At 36.4% G+C, this 20914-nt stretch overlaps 1 protein-coding gene across 2 annotated transcripts in view; it reads right to left on the bottom strand.

Moving 5' to 3' along the window:
• The window catches only part of MEGF11 (multiple EGF like domains 11), a 196848-nt gene extending 186485 nt beyond the window's left edge, over positions 1–10363 (bottom strand). For both annotated transcript variants that reach the window (XM_062583487.1, XM_062583488.1), the window contains exon 1: positions 10288–10363. In XM_062583487.1, coding sequence (XP_062439471.1) covers positions 10288–10348 — 61 coding nt within the window. In that variant the 5' untranslated portion in view covers positions 10349–10363. The remainder of the gene's footprint in view (positions 1–10287) is intronic.
• Positions 10364–20914: the final 10551 nt, after the last annotated feature.

Genomic DNA, 20914 nt, shown 5'->3' with positions numbered 1-20914 from the left:
CACCAGGGCTGAGGAGAGGGGCAGGATCACCTCCCTCCACCTGCTGGCAACACTCTTCCTAACGCACCCCAGAAGATCATTGGCCTTCCTGGCCACAAGGCCATGTTGCTGGCTCATGGTCAGCTTGTCATCCACCAGCACTCCCAGGTCCTTCTCTGCAGAGCTGTTCTCCAGCAGGTCAGCCCCCAGCTTGTACTGGTGCCTAGGGTTATTTTTCCCTAGGTGCAGGACTTTGCACTTGCCTTTGTTGAATGAATATCAGATTTAATATCTTTTAAAGAATACTTATAAAACATTTTGTGTGTAGTTTCTTATTTCTTTAGTAGAAAGAGTCTGTTTGACTCAACCTATATACTTAAAATGCAAGCTCTTTCAAGTACAGACTATCTTTTAGTGGTATTTGAATTCGCAAATGGACTTCCGGGCATTACAGTAATACAAGTAAATCATAGTATTCAGAAAAGAAAAATCTTGATTAATAGAAGGAAAGCTTTGGGATTAAATAGATTAAAAATGTTGCTCAACTTGCTGTATTAGAGAAAGTGAAGTTTGAAAAAATGAATATCTATGATAAAAATACTGAGCTTAAGATAAATTATTCAAAAACTACCTTATGATCAAATCTGTAATGCACTGAATTTTCAGGAAAAATTTCCTTGGGGAGCCTTAAGAAACATACATTAAAGTGAAAAGCATGTGCAACAATAAAATATACAAATATAAAGTGGAACGTTATCATCCTCTAAAAGAAAGAGAAAAGCAATGTCTATGTAAACAGTCAAAGAAGAATATCTGTTTCTAGAGCAAGTAGCCACGGTGGGTTCTTGGTTAAAAGATTACTGTCTGTCTCTTGATTAACTTTTTGAGTCTGATCAATACTATTACACTGCACTGGATTATGACACATTAACAGATGTTTGTCAATTTGTCAGACATCATCCTCCTCTTCTTTCACTGAGAACAACTAGGGAACCAGAAATGAACACTAATTTGCTAGTTGGTTCTATTGCAAATTTAAAATTGCCATCTGTGTGCACTTTAGGCATCTTGAGCCCATTCTCACTAGCCATTTTGCACTGTGGTGGTCTCTCTTTTTGGCCCATGCAGAATTCCTGCTGTTTTGCTTCACTATCACCTGCTTCACTAAAGCAGCTGTTGTGAATATCTCAGGAAGATGTTAAGCTATATGAAGCTGCATTAAGAATTAGTACATCCAAATGAAACTACAACTCAGTCTACAATTCAGTTGTTGCTTTGATAGCAACAGCTGACACTTCTTACTGTTGCAGTGTTTAATGCTACTTAGAAATAGTGTATATACATAATTCCCAGATAAGCTAGTGGAAGCTAGAGTGTTCAACATCTCTGAAAGTCATGTTACTCATGCAAAATATGGGTTGAATAGGAAAAAAGTTATTTACTTATTTTCTAAAGTCACCTAGTGATCTTCCGCACAGCTGGCACCTTAATACTTTTTACACTTTGGCTCTAAACAATTTGTGCCTCAGAGTCACTGGTATTTTTTTATTTTACCACATGTGATTTCTTTCTACATATTGTGAAGACTTGTTTATAAAAGAGCACTATCTATTTGCATTAAACTACATAGTAGCTAACTTTTTTTTCAGTAGCTAACCTTTTTTTGCAATGCAGCTGCAAAAGTGATGGGATGTCTTTGAAATGATATTTTTCCTACCATGAGACATGGAGTACATTCCACAGAAAGAAAAGTTAATGGGGGAGTTAGGGGAACTACAACTCCCACTTTATAAATCCACTCCTGTGTATTAGCCAGGATACGAGAAAACAGCACTGATGTATGTTATAATGTTTCATGTAGCAGGCTTATCTGGTATTCTTACTAAAAATGTCAATGGTATTTAGGAGGATTGGTAAGAGGAAGTAATCATTTCAGGTGCACATATTTCAAAAGGTCACATGAAAGATATTTACATGTTTTCTACAGAAGAAAGCACAAAGGAGTGCCCCTAAGTCTAATATGCAACACATGGGCCAAATTCAATCTGAAAGGTTTCAAGCTACTCTCACTCCTTTGACAAAGGAGATAGGGAGTAGTTGATCTATAAGTACATGTGCCCAAGAAATCAGACATCTCCCTCCGCCTGCACAGTTTTACATACTCCAGGCATCCATGGCTGTTGCTATAGATGGCTGAGAGAACAGAGAGCAGCATCAGCAAGGCCCACAGACCCAGCCCAGACAGCCGCCAGCACTACCCCAGCCTCTTGCAGGTTCTTAAATTAGTTAAATAATTGAAAAGATTGGTTCATATCAGTTTTCAAAGTAGTCCCCTGTCCCTGTTAAAGATAAGAGATGCAAAGACCAAAAAAGCATAAAGAGATTTCATGAGGACCCTATTGATGAGTACGGGAGAGAAGACTGAGGGGGGATCTTATCAATGTGTACAAGTACCTGAAGGGAGGGTGTCAAGGGGACGGGGACAAACTCTTTTCAGTTGTCCCGTGTGACAGGACAAGAGGCAGTGGGCAGAAATTGAAGCACAGGAAGTTCCGCCTGACCGTGCAGGGGAATTTCTTCACTGTGAGAGTGACGGAGCACTGGAACAGGCTGCCCAGAGAGGCTGTGGAGTCTCCTTCTCTGGAGATAGTCAAGGCCCGCCTGGGGACAGGCAACCCTGTCTACCATGCTCTAGGTGATCCTGCTGAGTAAGGAGGTTGGACTAGATGATCTCCAGAGGTCCCTTCCAATCTTACTGATTCTATGGTTCTATGTTTTATCAGCTATAGCATGGCTATACTAGGCTACTATTCTATTGTATGCACTTCAGACATGCTTGTAATTGCATCAATTCATTTTTATTTATGGTTTCAACCTTACAAGACTAGACATGAGGGACAAGGGGCAAGTGGAGCTTAGATCTGGCACAAGTTATAGTAGCTCTAATTATTCAGTCAACAAGGATTCTGCCTGAGAATTATCCCCTACAAGTGATAGCTTCGTTGATGGTTAGAGCTGCTGTCTGACACTATCCTGTGACTGGGCAGGGCAGGATAACATCCAGAGGAAAATAGAACAGAAGGAAGTGAAAAAGGTGCTAGCTCAGATTTTGTATGTCTACCAGGAGCCCTTTTTAAAGGCCATCTTGATTTAGGTTATTCTTCTTTTTTCTCTCTCTTTCCCACCTTCTTTTTTACTAGGCTTTAAAACTTTTTCAGAACAAAAGAGAAATAAATCTATTAAATGGGAGAAGGATGTAAAGGAGTGGTCAAGAAATCATTTTTAATTTTAAACATGTTTCGTTTCACATATCCTTCTGTTTTCTGACCTTACTGATTTCAAAAAGTTAACCCAGCTCCCCACACGTCCAGACTCTCAACGAACTTCAAATTCTTTTGGAGGGAAAAATATTCTGAAGGCACACAACTCCAGAAGATGCTAAAGGGCAAAAGTCCTGTGTGTACATGTGCTGAAAAGGATTTCACTCATGTATCTTGTTTTTATAGGTCCATGCAAGTGAACGGATATCACCATCACAGGAGGGACCATGCCATTTAGCTTAACATAATTACTATACATTAGCACTGATGCCCTCCACATCATTCAAGATCCAGGCAAACTGCCATAACAACATTGGGATGCATTAAAATAATAGAAGAAGGACAGGAACCAGAGATATTAAATAAGTTTTATGAGGATGAAGTAACTGAGGATGTCCACCAAACACAGTGAACCTGCACTGAATTATAGCGGTTAGGGACCAACCTGCCTTTGCTAAAATTGGATAAATTAATGGACTAAATTTTATACAACTATTTCTTTGAATTCAATAACAAATTCACATCCATGATTCCTGCACCTTGTTTCTGAGCCTGCTGAAGTTTCCAGGTGTCTGGGACATTAACATGAACACTAGTGAGTACTCCTGGATCCAGGACCCATTGCTGTGTCCACATTCCCAGCATGCTTTTATACTGACCAAACTGGGATTGCCCAGAGCAGCCAGAAAAGCCTTCTTACTGCCGATCTATGGAGCAACAGTCTAGATCTTTTTCTGACTACCAGTAACATCAGCATAATTTTCCTCTAATATTTATTAAGCCCCTTGAGACATAATAAAGCTTCAGTATACCTTCTGTTTTCATGGTGTCCTCATTCCCCTGCATGAACATTTTGCTGCTTCTCCCTCTACTGCCTATTTTTCTGTAAGTCCTTCCCTTATTCCATTACTACTCCCCACTAACATCACTGTAAATCCATCAGCATTCAGAAGCTGACTGCAAATAAATGATCTATAGGAGATGAGAATTGATTTTTGCACCTTCCCATCAAAGAGATGTCTTTAGCCTAAATAGTTTCCCAGTGTCTTTATCTCTGCCACAGGATGAACTGACCCACTCAAAGTTGGTGCCCTCTCTTCCTGTCCAAATATACCTGCCTCCCAAGGTGCTCAAAATGAATAAGCGAAGGCTTCTGCTGGTTGCAAGGCTGTGAACTACTCTATGAGTGCAATGAAAAATAGAGTAGACTAACTTCAGCAGTACAACCGAGAACTTCCTTAGCTCACAGAGCGAGCATCTGAGGGATCTGAAGCAAATTAAATAGGATGCACAGTAGTTCTTCTGTATCTTTTTGAATTTTTGTCAATGACTATAACCTAGAAGGGTCCAGTTGACATAGGAGAACTTACGTGAAATTTTATAGCAGCTAAGTGAGAAACACTGAGATTACGGCAAAGCCTGAATGCAGTCTGGGTTAAACTATTAACTTCCAGAGCAGAACTACATTCTGTAATATGGTATACCAGACATTGACATATGGCCCTCAGGTTACACTCAGCTACACAGTAGAAATTGTGGCAGATAATCAGTTCTGCTGCATGGTGCTTCTGCTCTTTCTCATCAACCCACCTGCTCATTTAATAAAGAGCAGGGATTCCTTCCAGTCACCACGTATCAGTAAGACTACTATTACTATTTCTACTATTAGAATTAGAATTTCTTAGTTCCAATGAAAGTTTCCCCTCCTATGGGGGACACAGGGCCCAAGTAATTTTCCCTACATTACTTGGTGGAAAAAATATACGGAATCATCTTAAATGCACATAAAAAAGAGGAATTTCTAAGTGTCACCCACTGTCACTTCAGTTCTACAATTAATAGCCCCTTACACAGAATGGCCTTCCACACCATTTTCCTGTGTTCATATATCTCAGATCAGAAAAAGAAATAGGGAGAGAATGTCCCCTGATACAAAGTATCTATGTACTGCTTTATCATTTCCCTTAATTTATGTTGCATTATTGATGTACAGAATGCTGTACTTGAATAATGTAACAGTAAGGCTCTTACAAAAAGCACCAGCACCAGCTGTAATGTGTGTCTATAAAGATAAGAAAAATATATTTCCTAAGTCCAGCAGGTTTCAAACAATATATTTTCAGGTTACAGGAATGCTGGCCAAGAGAAATTTAAAAACAAGGTGAGAAGTGGGGAACAACATTTCTTCTAAAATGTTAATGAGCTACTGCCTAATAAAGTTAAGATGATCAACAAATCTGACAAATGAGCAAACATTATGAATATTCAGGATGCTTAAACTGCTGATTCAACATTTTCTAAAAGTATACAACTTTTGCACTGATCACGTAAGCTATTATCTTTCTTTTCATCATAAGTGCACTTGACTGTGGTGTTGGTGTGTTGTTGCAACATACACATTGCAGTATTGTAATTCATACAGATGGCAGGAAGCTTTCAAATTGTTACTTCTATAGTACAGATGTTTAGCAATTTAGCCGTATGGCCCCAGTAAAGGAGCCTTTTCAAAGACGTGCAACCTTACAAATCTGAATGCAATCCTGAGGCATGAATTTGCATATTACTGAAATATAAAAACATGCTTTGTACTATGAAGTTTGCAAGTCCATTAAGGATTACACCATTTATGGAACATTATTTAAAACCCTGATAGAAATCAGCTCCCAAATTTGCATAATTTCACTACGTTAACTACTAAAATAACATTCCACATTTCTTTTTTAATGTGCCTGAAAGGTGTCAGACGTGAGCTCTTTGACAGGAAGAGCAAATAACCACAGGCAAATATAATAATGTCCCTAAATTCTGGCCTCAGTGAACTACCACTGTAGGTGACAGATTGAGATCCAGCCAATGAGACCAAGAATTTCTCTATAAAAAGAGCTGTCAAAGAAACAAAGGAGCCCTCATCATGGTTGCAGCAATTTTTATGTGGAAAGCTGAATGTTGAGAAACATTCTGAGATCAATACTATCTTGACCACGAAAAGAAAGAACCATGAAATGGTCAATTTACAACAAAACCGAATTTTGCCAGGTTTCAGATAAATGTGACAGATAAATGGCACCAAATAAGATTGTTAAATCACTAATCCTGTCACTATTAAATCCTGTCACACTGCATAGATTTATACGTTAGAAAGAAAATGTATGGCATGAGAGCAAAAAATAGTACTGTTTAAAATACTCTCAATCTATGAAGAAAAGGTGAATTCCCAGATTTGTGTTACTTTTTTCAGGGTTGTTTTTTTCTGTCAAAGATTCAGATATAATTAGATGCTGTTTGCTGTCCCGTCTTCCTTTTTCTGATGCTTTGGTCTCTGACCCTTTGTTACCTAGAATAAACTTCTCTTTTATCTGTACAGCAAGAATAGGATTAAAATGGACAGACTGAAAAAAGCACTGGTCTTTCAGACAAAAATATATCCATTTAGTATATAGGGGCTCTTTCCACCTGATGTATTTTTAAAGGGAAATATTCAATTAGCATCTACTCAAAGGGCAAATCCACAAAAAAAGCCACGTACTTTTTAAGTAGCAAAGAAGTATTCAGAGATGTTTTATCTACCACAGATACTAATCTAGGCAGGATAATTTTAAAATATCCTTATGAAAACCTTGAAGGGTGGTTGAACTCTGTTATTATTAAAAAAAAAAAAATCTGCAGTTTATGCATTTGCTTTGCCAAAAGCTTACCTTAGCAAATAAAGTATAGTAAATCACAGCTGCTCTGATTTACTACCAAGAGTATGCTGTTTGCTTTCAGGGAGAGCTCAGTGAAAAGTTATGTCACGTATAAACACATTCAGAAAGGGGAGAATCATTTTACAGAACTATCAGGACAGTAGCAACCATTTCTAAGACATCAATGGAAGAAAAATGCAGATGTATATTTGCAGAATTTTTTAAGTTCATTTATTTTGCTTTATTTTGAATATTATATACCACTGGAAAATATTCTAAGTCCTTTATCAGCACAAAGAAGACAGTTTCATACCTCAAAACTCTTTAGCCTAAGTACCAATGTATTGGGCAGATTTATAATTTACCAATTAAAAATTAAAAATTATTTGATCTAGTCTCTAACTTCCACATTTGAGGGGGCAGTAGCATAAGGAGACACGAAAAGTGTGGAGAAGACACAAGAGGTGAATTGACAGAATAAAAGGTGCTGGGTTAACCTGATCTTTTAGAACAAAATAGGGTAGATTTTGTTACTACTAATCCATTTGGGAAGTCCCAACAGGAGGACAAATTTAAAAAACCTCATATATCTGACATGCTGTTAAGAAGATAGTAAGTAAAAAGGGAAAAGATGAAAACAGTAGCAGAAAGCCTTCACTCCTGCTTTAAAATCCAAGAGTCATTAATCGAGATTTAAACTCATCCTTCACTAGTCTAAACATGTCACTGTTAATTATAAAGCTATTTAACTTTTGCAAGAAATAAAGACTGCTATTAATGAAAGAAGAACCAATTAGCCTTTAATCTACACTGTTTTTTAATCAAACTTACTTTTGATCATCAGACTCACTGCGGGATGTATTCTCTCCTCCCCATGTTGTAGTGGCTCCCATGATTGCTAATGGAATAGATGGTAAAGGGCTGGCTGAGTGAGGAGAACCTGCTCTGCAGGGCTGGAGCGTCCTTCCTCTGATGCCTGTGGGGCTCAGAGGAAGGACTCTCATCTCCAACCCATGCCACTCTGCAACAGCATAGACAAGTGGAATGATTCTGATGGTGTCTCCTGCCTTTTCTCTTGTAGCATTTGCCATTATAGGAACAAGCACTAAACATGTCTAGAGAAATGTGGGACAGGACTACAGGACTATCGTACTACATATCAGCAGAAAACATCATTTTAAAGAAAAGAAGGAATTGAGAAAGGGGAGCTGGGGAAAGAGATAAAAGCAGGGAAGGGCCACAAGGAATGAAAATGGAATTCAGTAAAGAATGATTAATGAGAGAAGTTGCTTGTTAGAGAAGGAACATATCTTCAAAAAAATACACAAGTAATGGGACCAGGGCTTGATATGTTACATACAAAAAGATGAAATGGGAAAAGGAGGGATTGCATTATCTAAATACTGTTGTGCCTCCAAATTGTTTGTTGCAGGGCCAGAGGCTGTTTGTTTGTTTTGCTGTATTTTTAAAGAATGAGGCTACTTGTAGTACCAAAACAATAAGATCAAGTACACTACTATCAATCATGATGTAGAGCTATTTACTTTACACCATTTCCCTCTTGGCTGCATTCACTGCTCAGACCTCCCAGGAAGAGGATACATGGAAAATGTTCTTGAGGTATTCACTTTGCATTTATGATCATGCAGATAATGAAATACAAGGACCTGACTCTTGCACATGTAACCCACAGAGAGATTAGAAGTATCATCTACACCAGTTAAACATGAAACTCCTGTTCTGATCAGATATATGCTGATTGTTCTGCATTAGCAAACCTTTGGTCTGTGGTGTATACTGTTCTTTCTCCATAATATAAAGACAAAATGTGCTAGGTAATGCTAAGGAATAATACTAAGAAAAAAGCTCTTTATAATAAATGTTAATATCCTGTATAAAGCAAGAACTTCTGCCTTCTCAGAGAATCACAGAGTCTGAAAAATTCTTTTGTTGTTGCTACCAGTATGGCAATTAAAAAGAAAATCAATACATTGCAGAGAGCAAAGTGAAAATAAGTATGCTCTATGCCAGACAGGACTTTAAGCCACAAAGTTCAAGTTGGTAATAATATTATGTGCCACAGCCACTGAAGTGATGTTGACACTTCCGAAATTTAAAGTTAAGTACCTACTTCAGCATAGGGATGATTTCAGTGAAGACAGGGGGTTCTGTTAAATGTTTTTCTGGACTTGAGTCACACAGTGCACTTTGAAAGTTCAAATTGTTCCTCTCTCTGTGAATTAAGGCTAATTCTAATTCCTTATCTGAAAGGGCTGGCCAACTTTGCAAACTCCAAAGCCTCTTTATGGGAACTCTGTAGCACAAAGGCTATTTAAAATGAGACTAAGGTTCATTCATGTTTTCAAAGTGCGCAAATATTACAAGTACAATACAGATACTCAAATACAAGCACCAACAGAGGTAGACAGATAGAGCCTTAAAGTACTGTGTCAAGATATTTAAAGTTAGCTAGATAACAGTATCATTTTCACATTTAAATTATTCTATGGCATTCTAAATCTATCGATAAAATTTGGATCCTGATACTGATGAAAAACTTGTTTTTCTTGTGTCATAATCCCACTCTAACAAAATGTAGACAAGAGATCCCCAGCTTCCATTCCTTTTAAGCATAGTGTAGCAAATGCATCCTTACTCAGAAAACTTACAAAACTGCCATGATGAAAAACATTTATTTTAGAGTACAGGACATTTTTAATTAACAACGCTCTCAGGTTTTGTTGAACATTCTGTTTTGCTTTTCGTAGCCCCAACACACTCCAGAGCTTTTTATTTGCTTACACAGTGCGATTAGGACACAGCTCTTCAGACATTTGTGAAGCTTTAAAAAGAGCAAAATTATTGATAGGAATCATATGAAACATAATGATATTTAAACTGTTCTTATCTGGAGTAGAATAAAATTAGGTTAAAAAGCAATCACACTTTCAAAGAGGCAGAAACTTTATGTTTCTTACTAAACTATGGAAAAGTTCAGTTCTGAGAGTGTTCTTAGTTCCCCCAATTCCTGCATACTTAGATAAATTACTCTTCAGGGTAAGGTCTGATTCAAGAAACACTCTCCCTAGTTGTTTCAGTGAAATTTTACTTATGTGCTTGAAAGGCATATAGATTAAATGTTCTGTATCTGCAATTCTGACTGAAATTAGTAGGACCTTTCAGGTGCTGAGCAGCTCTGAAAATCAGCTCTTAATATTACTATTGTGATGCATCTTTAATTTGTCTACATCTCCTCCAAATAAACACTTTTAACTGTCACATCTGAATCAAAGCTTTGTACATACGTATACAGTAGTCTCCACTTTCATAATATCCAGGGCAGCACTGAGATCTTCGCCGATACATAGTTCTTAGTCCTCTTCGATATGCTGTTTTATAACTTATTCTAAATTGCAAGACAGAAAGCCATTTGACAATATTGAAAATCAATGCCTACTGCTGGAATTATATTTGTGTTAAATCACAGCAAAGATAGCATTCAATAATTATTTTTAAATGTATGAAAGCTTTTGGTATTAAAAGCCACAATAAAAAAAATCAATACTTGTTCGGAAACTTGAAATATATCTTCTATTATAAACACAGTATTCATGACAGTCAATCACCATAGCCCTTCCTAAGATTGCTAGCTTAAAACATTGCCCCAGTCCTAAAGCATGGGCAGGGAGTTTTTTCGAGAATAAAGACAATTCATTTCAGCATATCAGCCATCGGATCAACAGAATCTTCTATGGAGGCTACCGTCTAAGCATGCTACTCCAGAAATCACCACAATGGAACCTGCTCTTGATCTACAGAACTTGAAATTAACCCCAAGGTGATTTCTTTCATTAGTGCCTTGCAAAATTACATTATAGTCCCACTTAAAGTACGTTTCTGCTACCAGAATCCTGTTTTGCAAAAATGTTTTAAAAGTGTTAAGCATTCTGTAGTATTTTGAGATTATTTATTGCATTAGCAATGATACCAGAGTGGAAAGTGAATATTTAGCAGAGAATATTTAACAGCAAACACTACAAAATTGTTTTGTTGGTGTTATTTTTTTTTGAAAATACACAAATTGAATGAAATCTATTGTCCCTCATGTCAGATAAATTGATCCAATTTACTCTGCTGCATTCCAAACAATACAATAGTCCAGAAAGCTCTGTATCTGTGTTCAGTTCCATATTTTATAACACTGAAGCAAAAAAAACCTAAAAACCCACAGCTGGATTGGTATGGTGTTGAACAACCTCTTTCCTACTGAATCCATGGAAAGTTAAGGTACCAAGTAGCTGCCTAACATCCTCCTCCTCCCTGAAAGACTGCAAATGTTAGCAGACAGTTATTAGAATACTTTTCCACTCAAAATCAGATTGAGCACAGCAGCTGATATCTTGCAGCCCAAGAAAATTAACTATGTAGTATCAACTTTCATTCAGTGCTAGGAATGGACCCATCCTTTCTCTATATAATTTTCAATACAGATTTGGATGCAGTATTTAAAATTTCAATCCATTTCTAATTATCACTAACCTGATTGATCTCCAAGTGTCAAAACTGGGCTAAAGGAGAAAGGGAGACCTTGCTATACCATAATTAATGCATTTGTATCTTCTAAGCAATGGCTAAACTGTTTCACATAGCTCTACGGAGAACAAGCTCACCAAACAATATAACCATGTGCTGTCCTCTTTCCCAAAGAAATGAAGGGGGCTAAGCATAACATAGATTATTCTGCTAGTCTGTCTCCTAACACTTTTTCCTTGGTGAAGCCTGGTTCTGAGGCCATGGACAACATGTGTTCAAAATGCAAAGGTGCCGCCATGAGACCAAATTACATATAGTGATGTGACAGGAGCGTGGCTAATTCTACAGTTATTCTGCATATACTCCCTATCATAAACTTGGACGTGTTCACTTGACAAGGATGTTTAGAGTTTGGTCATGTGATAGACACTTCCAATCACCTGAGTGAGGAGGGGAATAAGGGGGATAATGGCAACGGTGCATTCCCCTGAAAGGCCTCTTAAAAGACAGGCTACCCTTCATGCCAATTAAATTTCATGCAAATATCTCTCTACCTCAGATGATAGCCTACAATGCCAAAGTAATAATTAGAGTAGAACATATCTTTCATTACATACCTATAATACAGTACCACAAAGGCTGAGTAAAAAGAAAAGTTATGTGAAGAGATGAAAAGGTAAAGTAAAATTAAAATGTCTGGGGATCAGTTCTTACCTATGTCTAGTGCACTTGAACCAGTTCAGTATGTCAGTACATCTTGTATAATAGATCTGATCAAAAGGATGAGCATAAGATTCCTGTACTGTCACAGCGTAGCTAGGAGCAGACAAAGAAAGAAAGTGAAAGGCTGTTCATTGCAACACGAAAAGCTTCAGCTCCCTGTATATGCTACACATCTAAATCCAGTATGAGAAATAATTAAATCAGTGATCTTAGAAACTATAGGCCTTATTCAAAATCAGAAAAAGGCTTCCTGTCCTCTACCCTCTTTTAGCTAGGCACCTGGGTGATACTCAACATTTTGAAACTAGAAGTCAGCATAGCTCTACCTCAGGCTTTTGGAAACGCTTCTAACTTGGATTCCTTAACAGAATTAGGCATAGAGATTTCAGTCTGAGTAAAAGGCCATTCCCTCCTGGATTAGAAACAAATGTTACCAAATTCACGTCTGTTTTAGGAAGTGAAAAGGACATTTAGTTAACCAAGCAGTGCAAATTTTAAAAGAGAGAAAAGCATCCTGTTTTTAAAATGTCTCAATTGCCTTCCTGCTTAGGACTGTTGATTTTTGCTTGCATTCAAAGATGTTAGTAAGAGCTCATATTAGCTTAGCACTGCTGAGTCTTGCCAGCATGATGGAATCCTTACACTTCATTTTATGATGAAGGAGCATCATTACTTCAAATAATATTGGGTGCACCAATCAAATAGCATAATTTGTAAAAGGTTCAAGAGTGTTTATTTTTAAACTGCACAAATTTAATCCTTCTAATTTGTAGCAGAAATAACTTTAGAACTAACTGAAAATTATACAAATGAGTAGATATAAACAAAAATCTGGCAAATTGGTTAGAAATCACATTACTAAGAATTCAGCAATCTCCTCCTTCCCAAAAAAGCACTTATTCATGGAACAGGTGCTACACTAACTATTATGATTACATTTAGAGTTTATGAGCCTCTCACATGATTTAGGAATACAAATCTCATATTGATTGTTCTTCTTTGTCATTTTAGAATACTGCAACTCCCCACAGTAAGTGTGTGCATTAGTTAAAAGAGGCTCATAATCCAAGATTCTGATTTGGTAACAAGCTCTACATTACCAGATCTACAATATCTTTGGAGAATCACACTGAAATCATTTGAGGCAGGGTCAAGACCCAAGTATTAGCTCTCCAAGTCATTCATTATATTGATTTTCTTAATCATCCAAGTGGTTTCCTTCTCGTCAATGAGACTGCTGATGTGATTAAAGACTATGAGATTGCACCCGTAAATAATAGGGAATAACAAAATATTGGCTTGGAGGGTCTGATGGGCTTCAAATCAAAGATTGGACTATTACTATTACTGCCCTGCTTGCCATGGCCCCTTCTAGACAAGCCAAGATTCTACTACACATTGCCTTTGTCCTCTCTCACAATTTGTTGGGTTTGATGACAGTTCTTTTTACAGCTACTAATGCCAAAAAGTAGAATATTTACATTGCTTGTTATGAATGGAAAACAATAACACTCTTAACAATTCTTATTATTTTATGATCCGTCTTTTTTACCCAGTGCTGGCCCTAACAATCTTCTCCCTTTGATTTATTAACATCTAAGTAACAAAGTCATCTTGGTCAGTACAACCAATCAATTTTGGTATTTAATTTTTGTTTCTCCTTGATTGGGTCTCTAGGTTGCTGATTTTCTTCAGACAAAATCAATATTTTATTCCTGTGCTCTGAATGCACTTCACTTCACCACACAGACTGCAGAATCTTATTCCTAAAAATGTATAGTCTTTACTTTGCAGTTGCATGACCTACAAGCAGTTAATTCTCTAATTAAGGCCTCCAAAATCAAAACATTGTGCCATTAAACTATGTATTCATGTTTCCTTTTGTTAAAGGGTTTATTTTACTAACATGTACAATAATTTTTATCTATGTGAAACCAATCTACAGAACAGAACCAGAAATTCAGCAAGTTAAACTTCAGAGTACAGCAACTTTAGCCTCTGCATGAATGTGAACCCTAGTTCAAAGCTAGTGGGTTTCTATGTATTCATAAGAGCTGCCTTGCAAAGATTCACTTTTAGGACTAGAACATTGTAATAATAAAATGAACAGAATTACCAGGGCCTTTAATTCTCAGTGCTTTCATGCAGACCCTCTTTGATGCTGACAGGAATTTGGCACATAAAGACACAAAGTTCAGGGGACACAGTCTAAATCTGCACACTGCATCAGGAAAGGCTTAAAACTTAGGTCCAGTCTCTAAGTCATGCTCAGCAACAACCAGAAAAAAGCAAGACAGAACAAGGCCACGGTTACCCTAGGTCTCTCCATTATAAATCAGAATACATTTGTGTAGCTCTCTAGCAGAAGCTATGGAAGAGCTTTCCAAAGTAGATCTGAGGGGATAGGTAATACAGGATCACGTGATCCATACCTCTAACTTTAAAAACAATTCTTTAGGATCATCCAAATCTAGAAAGTTGCTCATTAATGCTATTTTTGTCATGCAGATCAGTGTTCTTTTGTGAGGCAAGGCAGAATTTAGCAAATGATGTTTCTTATTTTGCCTTTTAAATGTACAGATCTGAAATGGCTGATCAACCAAAAAAATGGCATATTATACGTTACCTTTCCCAATGACTACAAACATTTGGATCATCTGGGTTTAAGGATAGAGTAGTTTTGAGCAGAAAAGGCAGAAAAAGACCTTTCAGAAACCACCAGAATAGCACATGGACCACCATTGTTGTATCTAGATAAAGAAAAGAAAACATAGCCATTAAAGACAGTTTTGGAAAAGCATCTTTTTAGGCATTTCAGTCCTTGCTTTTATGCAAGTCCAAATACTGTGGAGTTGTACAAACTGAAATATTTGCAAAAAGCAATCAACTGAATACTAAAATTAAAAAAAAGGTACAGATGAATATCTAAAAGGAATTTATACATTCAAATCTGCTAAAATCCAATAATTCAACTGTAAAGCTACTCAAGATATTGAGAGCACCAATGGTTCTTCCAAAGAACATTTCTGATACTGAAGATTATTTTCACATCTGTCTGTACTGACAAAATAAATAACTAAGGTAATTAAAACAATGTATTCTCCCATCAACTTATAGATAAATGGAAAATAACCAAATAACCACTTTGATTAATTTAAATGACATTTACATATGACAGTACAGTAGGCTAGATCTGAAACACATGCTTATTACATGACTGAGGGAAAATCAATTCACCTTTTAAATCTTAAAATGGACAGCCAATTAGAATGATATAGGTCAACTTATTGGGTTGCATCATGCAGAACATTAACATGAAATAAAAATATTTGCACTGAAGTCAGAAATAGATTGTATAAAAACTAATTATCTATAATCTCTTCATCACCTGATAGTTCACCTATAAAACATACCAATTTATATCTATTGATTACTCATCTGGGCCCTTGAAAACAAAGTGGTACTGTTAGTCTAGAAGTCCCCAAGGACTTCAGTCAAAAATACAAAGTAGACAGAAAATAAGAAGCTGATTTTAACTGTAACTGCATCAGATGTGTTAGTCTGTTAAACGTTAAGTCAATAAAAGAGAAAAAAAGTATTTTTAAATATCTATTTTAGACATTTGCATCTTCATATAATCCAAAATGCTAACCAGAAGTTCCATACATTAGTCTTAGTCCTGCCAATAAGAATCCCCTAAAAATAGATTGAATCTTCATATTACCATCTAACAAACACATGGCTCATTGCTTCATGATCCAGAACAGCAAAAGGGATGTTACGGGGTTTGCTCTGCATGACACTGATGTACAACCCAGCATAATGAAGTCCTCACAAAGCAGAATGAGAAGCAGAAGGATAGCCAGGAAGGCTGATCTGAAATTAGCTTCTGATTCAAAGCCATCTAAGCCAGTTCAAGGATACCCATTGCCTTTTGTGGACTCGAAGTCAAGTCCTGAATGCGAGTAATAGCTTATCTTTTCAATTATTTCTAGAGCTCTGCTAAGCTCAAAATCAGTCTTAAGTCATGTAAATCATATTAATGTTAATTAACATGATTTAATGTTAATGTTCCTCATGAAATGAATTTAAGTCTATGAATGACCATTCTCTATGTGCAAGCTGTTTCAAAGCCCCATGGTGTCAATGCAAAAGCATACGCAGAAAATCAGGGCCGGAGAGAAAAGGATATGAGATTTATTTCTGTTTATTGAGGACAGGTTAGCTACAGCTGTCCTAGACACTACTTCTGCATAGAGGAAAAGTGTCTAGCACTGCTCATCTGCAAGAGCTTGCAGAAGAAAGAATCTAAAAAGCCTAATGTTCAAAAACCATTTGAGTTTAGCACTTCAGAGTCAAACTATCTTTTAATGTAACATATACCAATATTTGTGAACTACCAAGTATTAGTCTCAACAAAATGGCAGTCCTTTCACAACATTATCTTCAAAAGAGGCCTTTAGCATATTACCCTGACTAACTATCATGTGAATAAAACCAAACAGCAGAGAACAGTTTCTACTGAGCACTATTTTTATAGGCTGTGAATATCACATGTCAGTTTGCCACAGCTTTGATAGAAGGTAGCACTGAACAAATAGGACTAGAAAAAAGACCATTTCCAATCAAAAGAAATAGTCATAGGAAGAGTAAGGCAAAATTGCTGAAGGAAATGCAATCCTTAAGACTTTTTCTGTTTTCTTTTGGTTTTTGGTTTTTAATCAAAATATTGATCTGTGCTCAGTTTGTTAACTTCCTGGGAACATCAAGAGTCTGTGTTTATCACTAAATTAATCAAAGGCAGAAAGATAGTCTGCTTTCTACCTAAAGAGAGTAAACCTTTTCATCTTTACGTAAAGCAGTCCTATATTTGAATTATGTAATTCTCACGGAGCTCAGCTACACATAATAATGTATAGGTTCAATTTTTAAACAAACATCAAAAGAGTTATTTATAAGCCTTAATAGCACTTAGAATTTTTATTTAAAATGTAGCTGAAAGAGGTTAAAATTGTTTTTTAAACTTTTAATGTTAATGCTATTTTATTAGCTGTTTATAAATGAACTGCTTTTTGCAATGAATTTTCTAACCTTTTCAGTCAGATCATATATCATAAATATCCAATTCTCCAAATACAGGAGAATCTCATTTATCTTAAGTGTCTCTTTTTCTCACTCAAATGAAATATTTCACTTTGATCACTGTTAATGGAAAAGACCTCATACCAAAATGGAATGGTTGATATTACAAGATTCAGAATAAAACTCTAAAAATAGGAGCACAACACCAAAAAAGAAGCCAGCAATGACATGTAATATGATTTGTTTAAACTTTTACTGTTCAGCATATTATATGCTGCATTCTTACACTGTGTTTAATGTTTTTAATATATTCCCCAAGAAGGTAGCATCACCATTCCAGGTGAATAGTGCCTGTAACTTCATTAAAGATATAATCTGATTATAGGAGCATTTCCAGGCCCTGCCACTGCCACTCTCCTAAGGACAGGCAGCCCTTTGGGCTTAATGAGAAAATGAATGACACATAGATACTCCATGAAATCCCTAAATGGATTCTAACTTCTTGTCTCTATAGGCCTGTTTATGCTTTTCAGAAGTAAAAGAAGTCAGCCTAGGTACAACCTGACAGGAAAGAGACTCTTTCCAGCCAAAATATAATCTGGTGATTTTTCACAAGTGTCTCACTCTCTGTTAATTATAACAGATCAGGTTAGGTATCTGTTATTCATCAAGCCATTTTCTCATACCAGGCTCTTTTTTGAACGAATTTCACTACTTCAGCTACAATATTGATACAAGCCACTGGCTTCATTACAAAAGAACCAAAATGCTTTCTCACTATTAACCTACTAATTTTAACTATAGAAAAGCTACTAGGTGGCAAGTCATTGTTTTATTCATTTGTGGATTCATTTTGCAAATGTTTTGTTGGGAATTGTGCTGAAGTCTACAAAGAAACTAGAAGTTGCAGATATTTAAACCCCATGAAGTTCCACAAGAATGCAGTCAAAAACAGGTTGTTATCCTCTTTTGCAGCTTATACCACACAAACTGAGGACCTTAGTACCTCACAGGACTGAGATGTAAATGCATATCTGAAAATGACCATTAGAGAATTTCCTGTTCAAGGACAAAAGTAGTGAAACATTTCATTTTGACATTTCTGTCATAAACACTTCATAACATGACTTTGACATGAAACTTGGACAGAATTGCCATTCTGTGACAAAGTTCTACATTGGATACTTGTCTCAATTTGGGACAAAAGAAGTTCTGAAACAGGAAAATCAGAAATTCCATGTCCAGTTCTACTTATGGAAGACATTTACAAAAGTGACTTTCAGTAGCACACAATATTCCCAAATCCCTAAATACTTCTGAGCATTTTTCCTTTAGATGCCTAAACGTATGTGCTGTCAATTAAATCAGCCTGATTTTTTTTGCCACAAATTTCCATGCAATGTATTTAATCAAAAGATCCATCTGAAAAAGTCTTACCTCAATGTGCTAAATGTTCCGAAAGGATCTTGTTTTTACAGACTATCAGCACATGAAGACACACAGTGAATTAACAGGATAGCAGAAGAAAGCTTTTCAGAAGTTGCTTGGCACTGCGAGCAATCAATAGGAAAAATAGAAAACAAATGGAGTCAAAAAAGGTGTGTTTGGGGGAGCAGAAACCAAACAGAAAGGAGATAAACTGTGATAAATATTTACATGTAATGAGAACACTGTGCTGTATCAGACCAAAGGCCCCTTTCCTGTTTTTGGCCAATAGCAAGTGCCTAGGATACAGCACAAGAAAGTGGCAAACATGTAGTAACACTTCCTCCCTTTTATACAGTCTGGCAATTTGCAGCTCTTTGATTTCCTCAGCCACAAGCTTTGTTTTTAACAGTCTTTGATGGATTTTTCTTCCAATAATTTGTCTAATCATTTTTGAGCTGTATGTAAATTTTAGGGTCAACAGCATCCTATGACAAAGTTTCACACCCTAGCCATGTACTGTAGGAAACAGTTTCTTTGTTTTTCTGCCTGCAACCTCAGTTTCATTTGATGCCTCCTTGCTCCTGTATTAGATGTGAATGTGAACACATTCCCTGTCTGTTCTTTTTGCCACTCACAATTTAATTTAATCTCTCATAACTCTCTCAGTCATTTTTCTCCAGCTGAAAAATCTTAGATCATTTAATTGTTTACTCTAAAGAAGGCATTCATACTTCTGTTCATTTCAGTTATCTTCCTCAGTTTCTTTTCTAATTCTGCTGTATCCTATCTGAAAAAAAATTGGCTTATTTTCTATTAATTTCCCAATAATTCTTAAACTTCATTTAGCATTTTTTAGCCACTGAGCAACAGTGAGCTGCCATTTTCATAGAATCTTCTAACCTAATACAAAGTTAAGATTTCATTGCTAAGTGGTAACATCTCAGAAATCAGCACTGTACTTGTAAAATTAGAATTGTTCTCCTCATATGCATTACCTTACATTTCTCTATGCTGAATTTCATTATCATTTCCTTATCAATCACTGTGTGTCAGAAGATCTTTTTCTAACCTTCTGCAATGAGCTTGCACTTTTACTACCTTGAATAACATCAGCAAACTTTGTCACCTTGCTACTCACCTCCCTTCCCAGATACTGGTTGTATATGTGCAGCAGTCTTAACTCCAACATAGACCCCCATGGAACTCTGTTGGTGATATACTTCCATTGCCAACAACAATCATTCATTCCCAGACTTTGTTTCCTATCATTTAAACATCATTTCCTTTACATATGAATTTCTTCTGATATCCCTACATGGAAGCTCAGTTTCTCTCAGAAACTTTAATGAGAGACCTTGCAAACACCTTTCAGAAATCTAACAGTCTTCTTGATCAGCTTGTTCACTGGCTCCTTCAAGAACTTCAACAATTTATGAAGCTTTTACAAAGCCATGTTGATTCTTCATAAGCATATTATATTTATCAAGAGGTTCCATAATTCTGTTCTTAATTACATTTTTTATCAAATAGGAAAATCAAAGTGCACCAAAATTAAAATGTATTCTAGTATTTGTATGTGAGCAATTAGGAAAAATGCAAGAGAACAATTAAGCCAGAAAATGAAAAGTTGGTCTTCACTTAAGAAGCATTAAAGTGACGAAGTGTTTGCTGATTACACCATTTTAGCCTCTAAGTTGTAGCAAGCTTTCAACTAGCTGTCCTCTGTGGCACTCCTATTTCTCATCCTATCCGAAATTTTCATGATAGTTTAGGCAAGGGATCATTTAAATATGCACTCATTTGGCTCTACATCAGATTTTGTTAGAAACCAGCTGTTATGAAAGCTAAATGAGGCCATGAGTTTCAGAACTGCTCAGGAATTTTTGGATGCCTCCATTTGTGATTAATAACTTGAGATACCATGAAAGAGCTGAATAATACATCATGTTCAGAGTGCTTGCTGAAAACCAGGTTGTTTTAATCTGGACAGTCAATAACTAAGTCACTCAAACTCACTAGTCATCTCTAAAAATTGTTGCCATGACAAACCAAAATATTGCCATTGACAGGTTGTGGGGTTTTTTGTTTGTTTGTTTTTTTGCAGTTTAAAGCTGTATTAAACAGATAAACACTTCCAGGAAGGCTCAGGTACTGAATATGAAAGTA

The sequence above is a fragment of the Rhea pennata genome, chromosome 10 (genome assembly GCF_028389875.1).
Source record: "Rhea pennata isolate bPtePen1 chromosome 10, bPtePen1.pri, whole genome shotgun sequence".
In the NCBI taxonomy this organism is placed as follows: Eukaryota; Metazoa; Chordata; class Aves; order Rheiformes; family Rheidae; genus Rhea; species Rhea pennata.
This window is presented reverse-complemented; position numbering and strand designations above follow the sequence as displayed.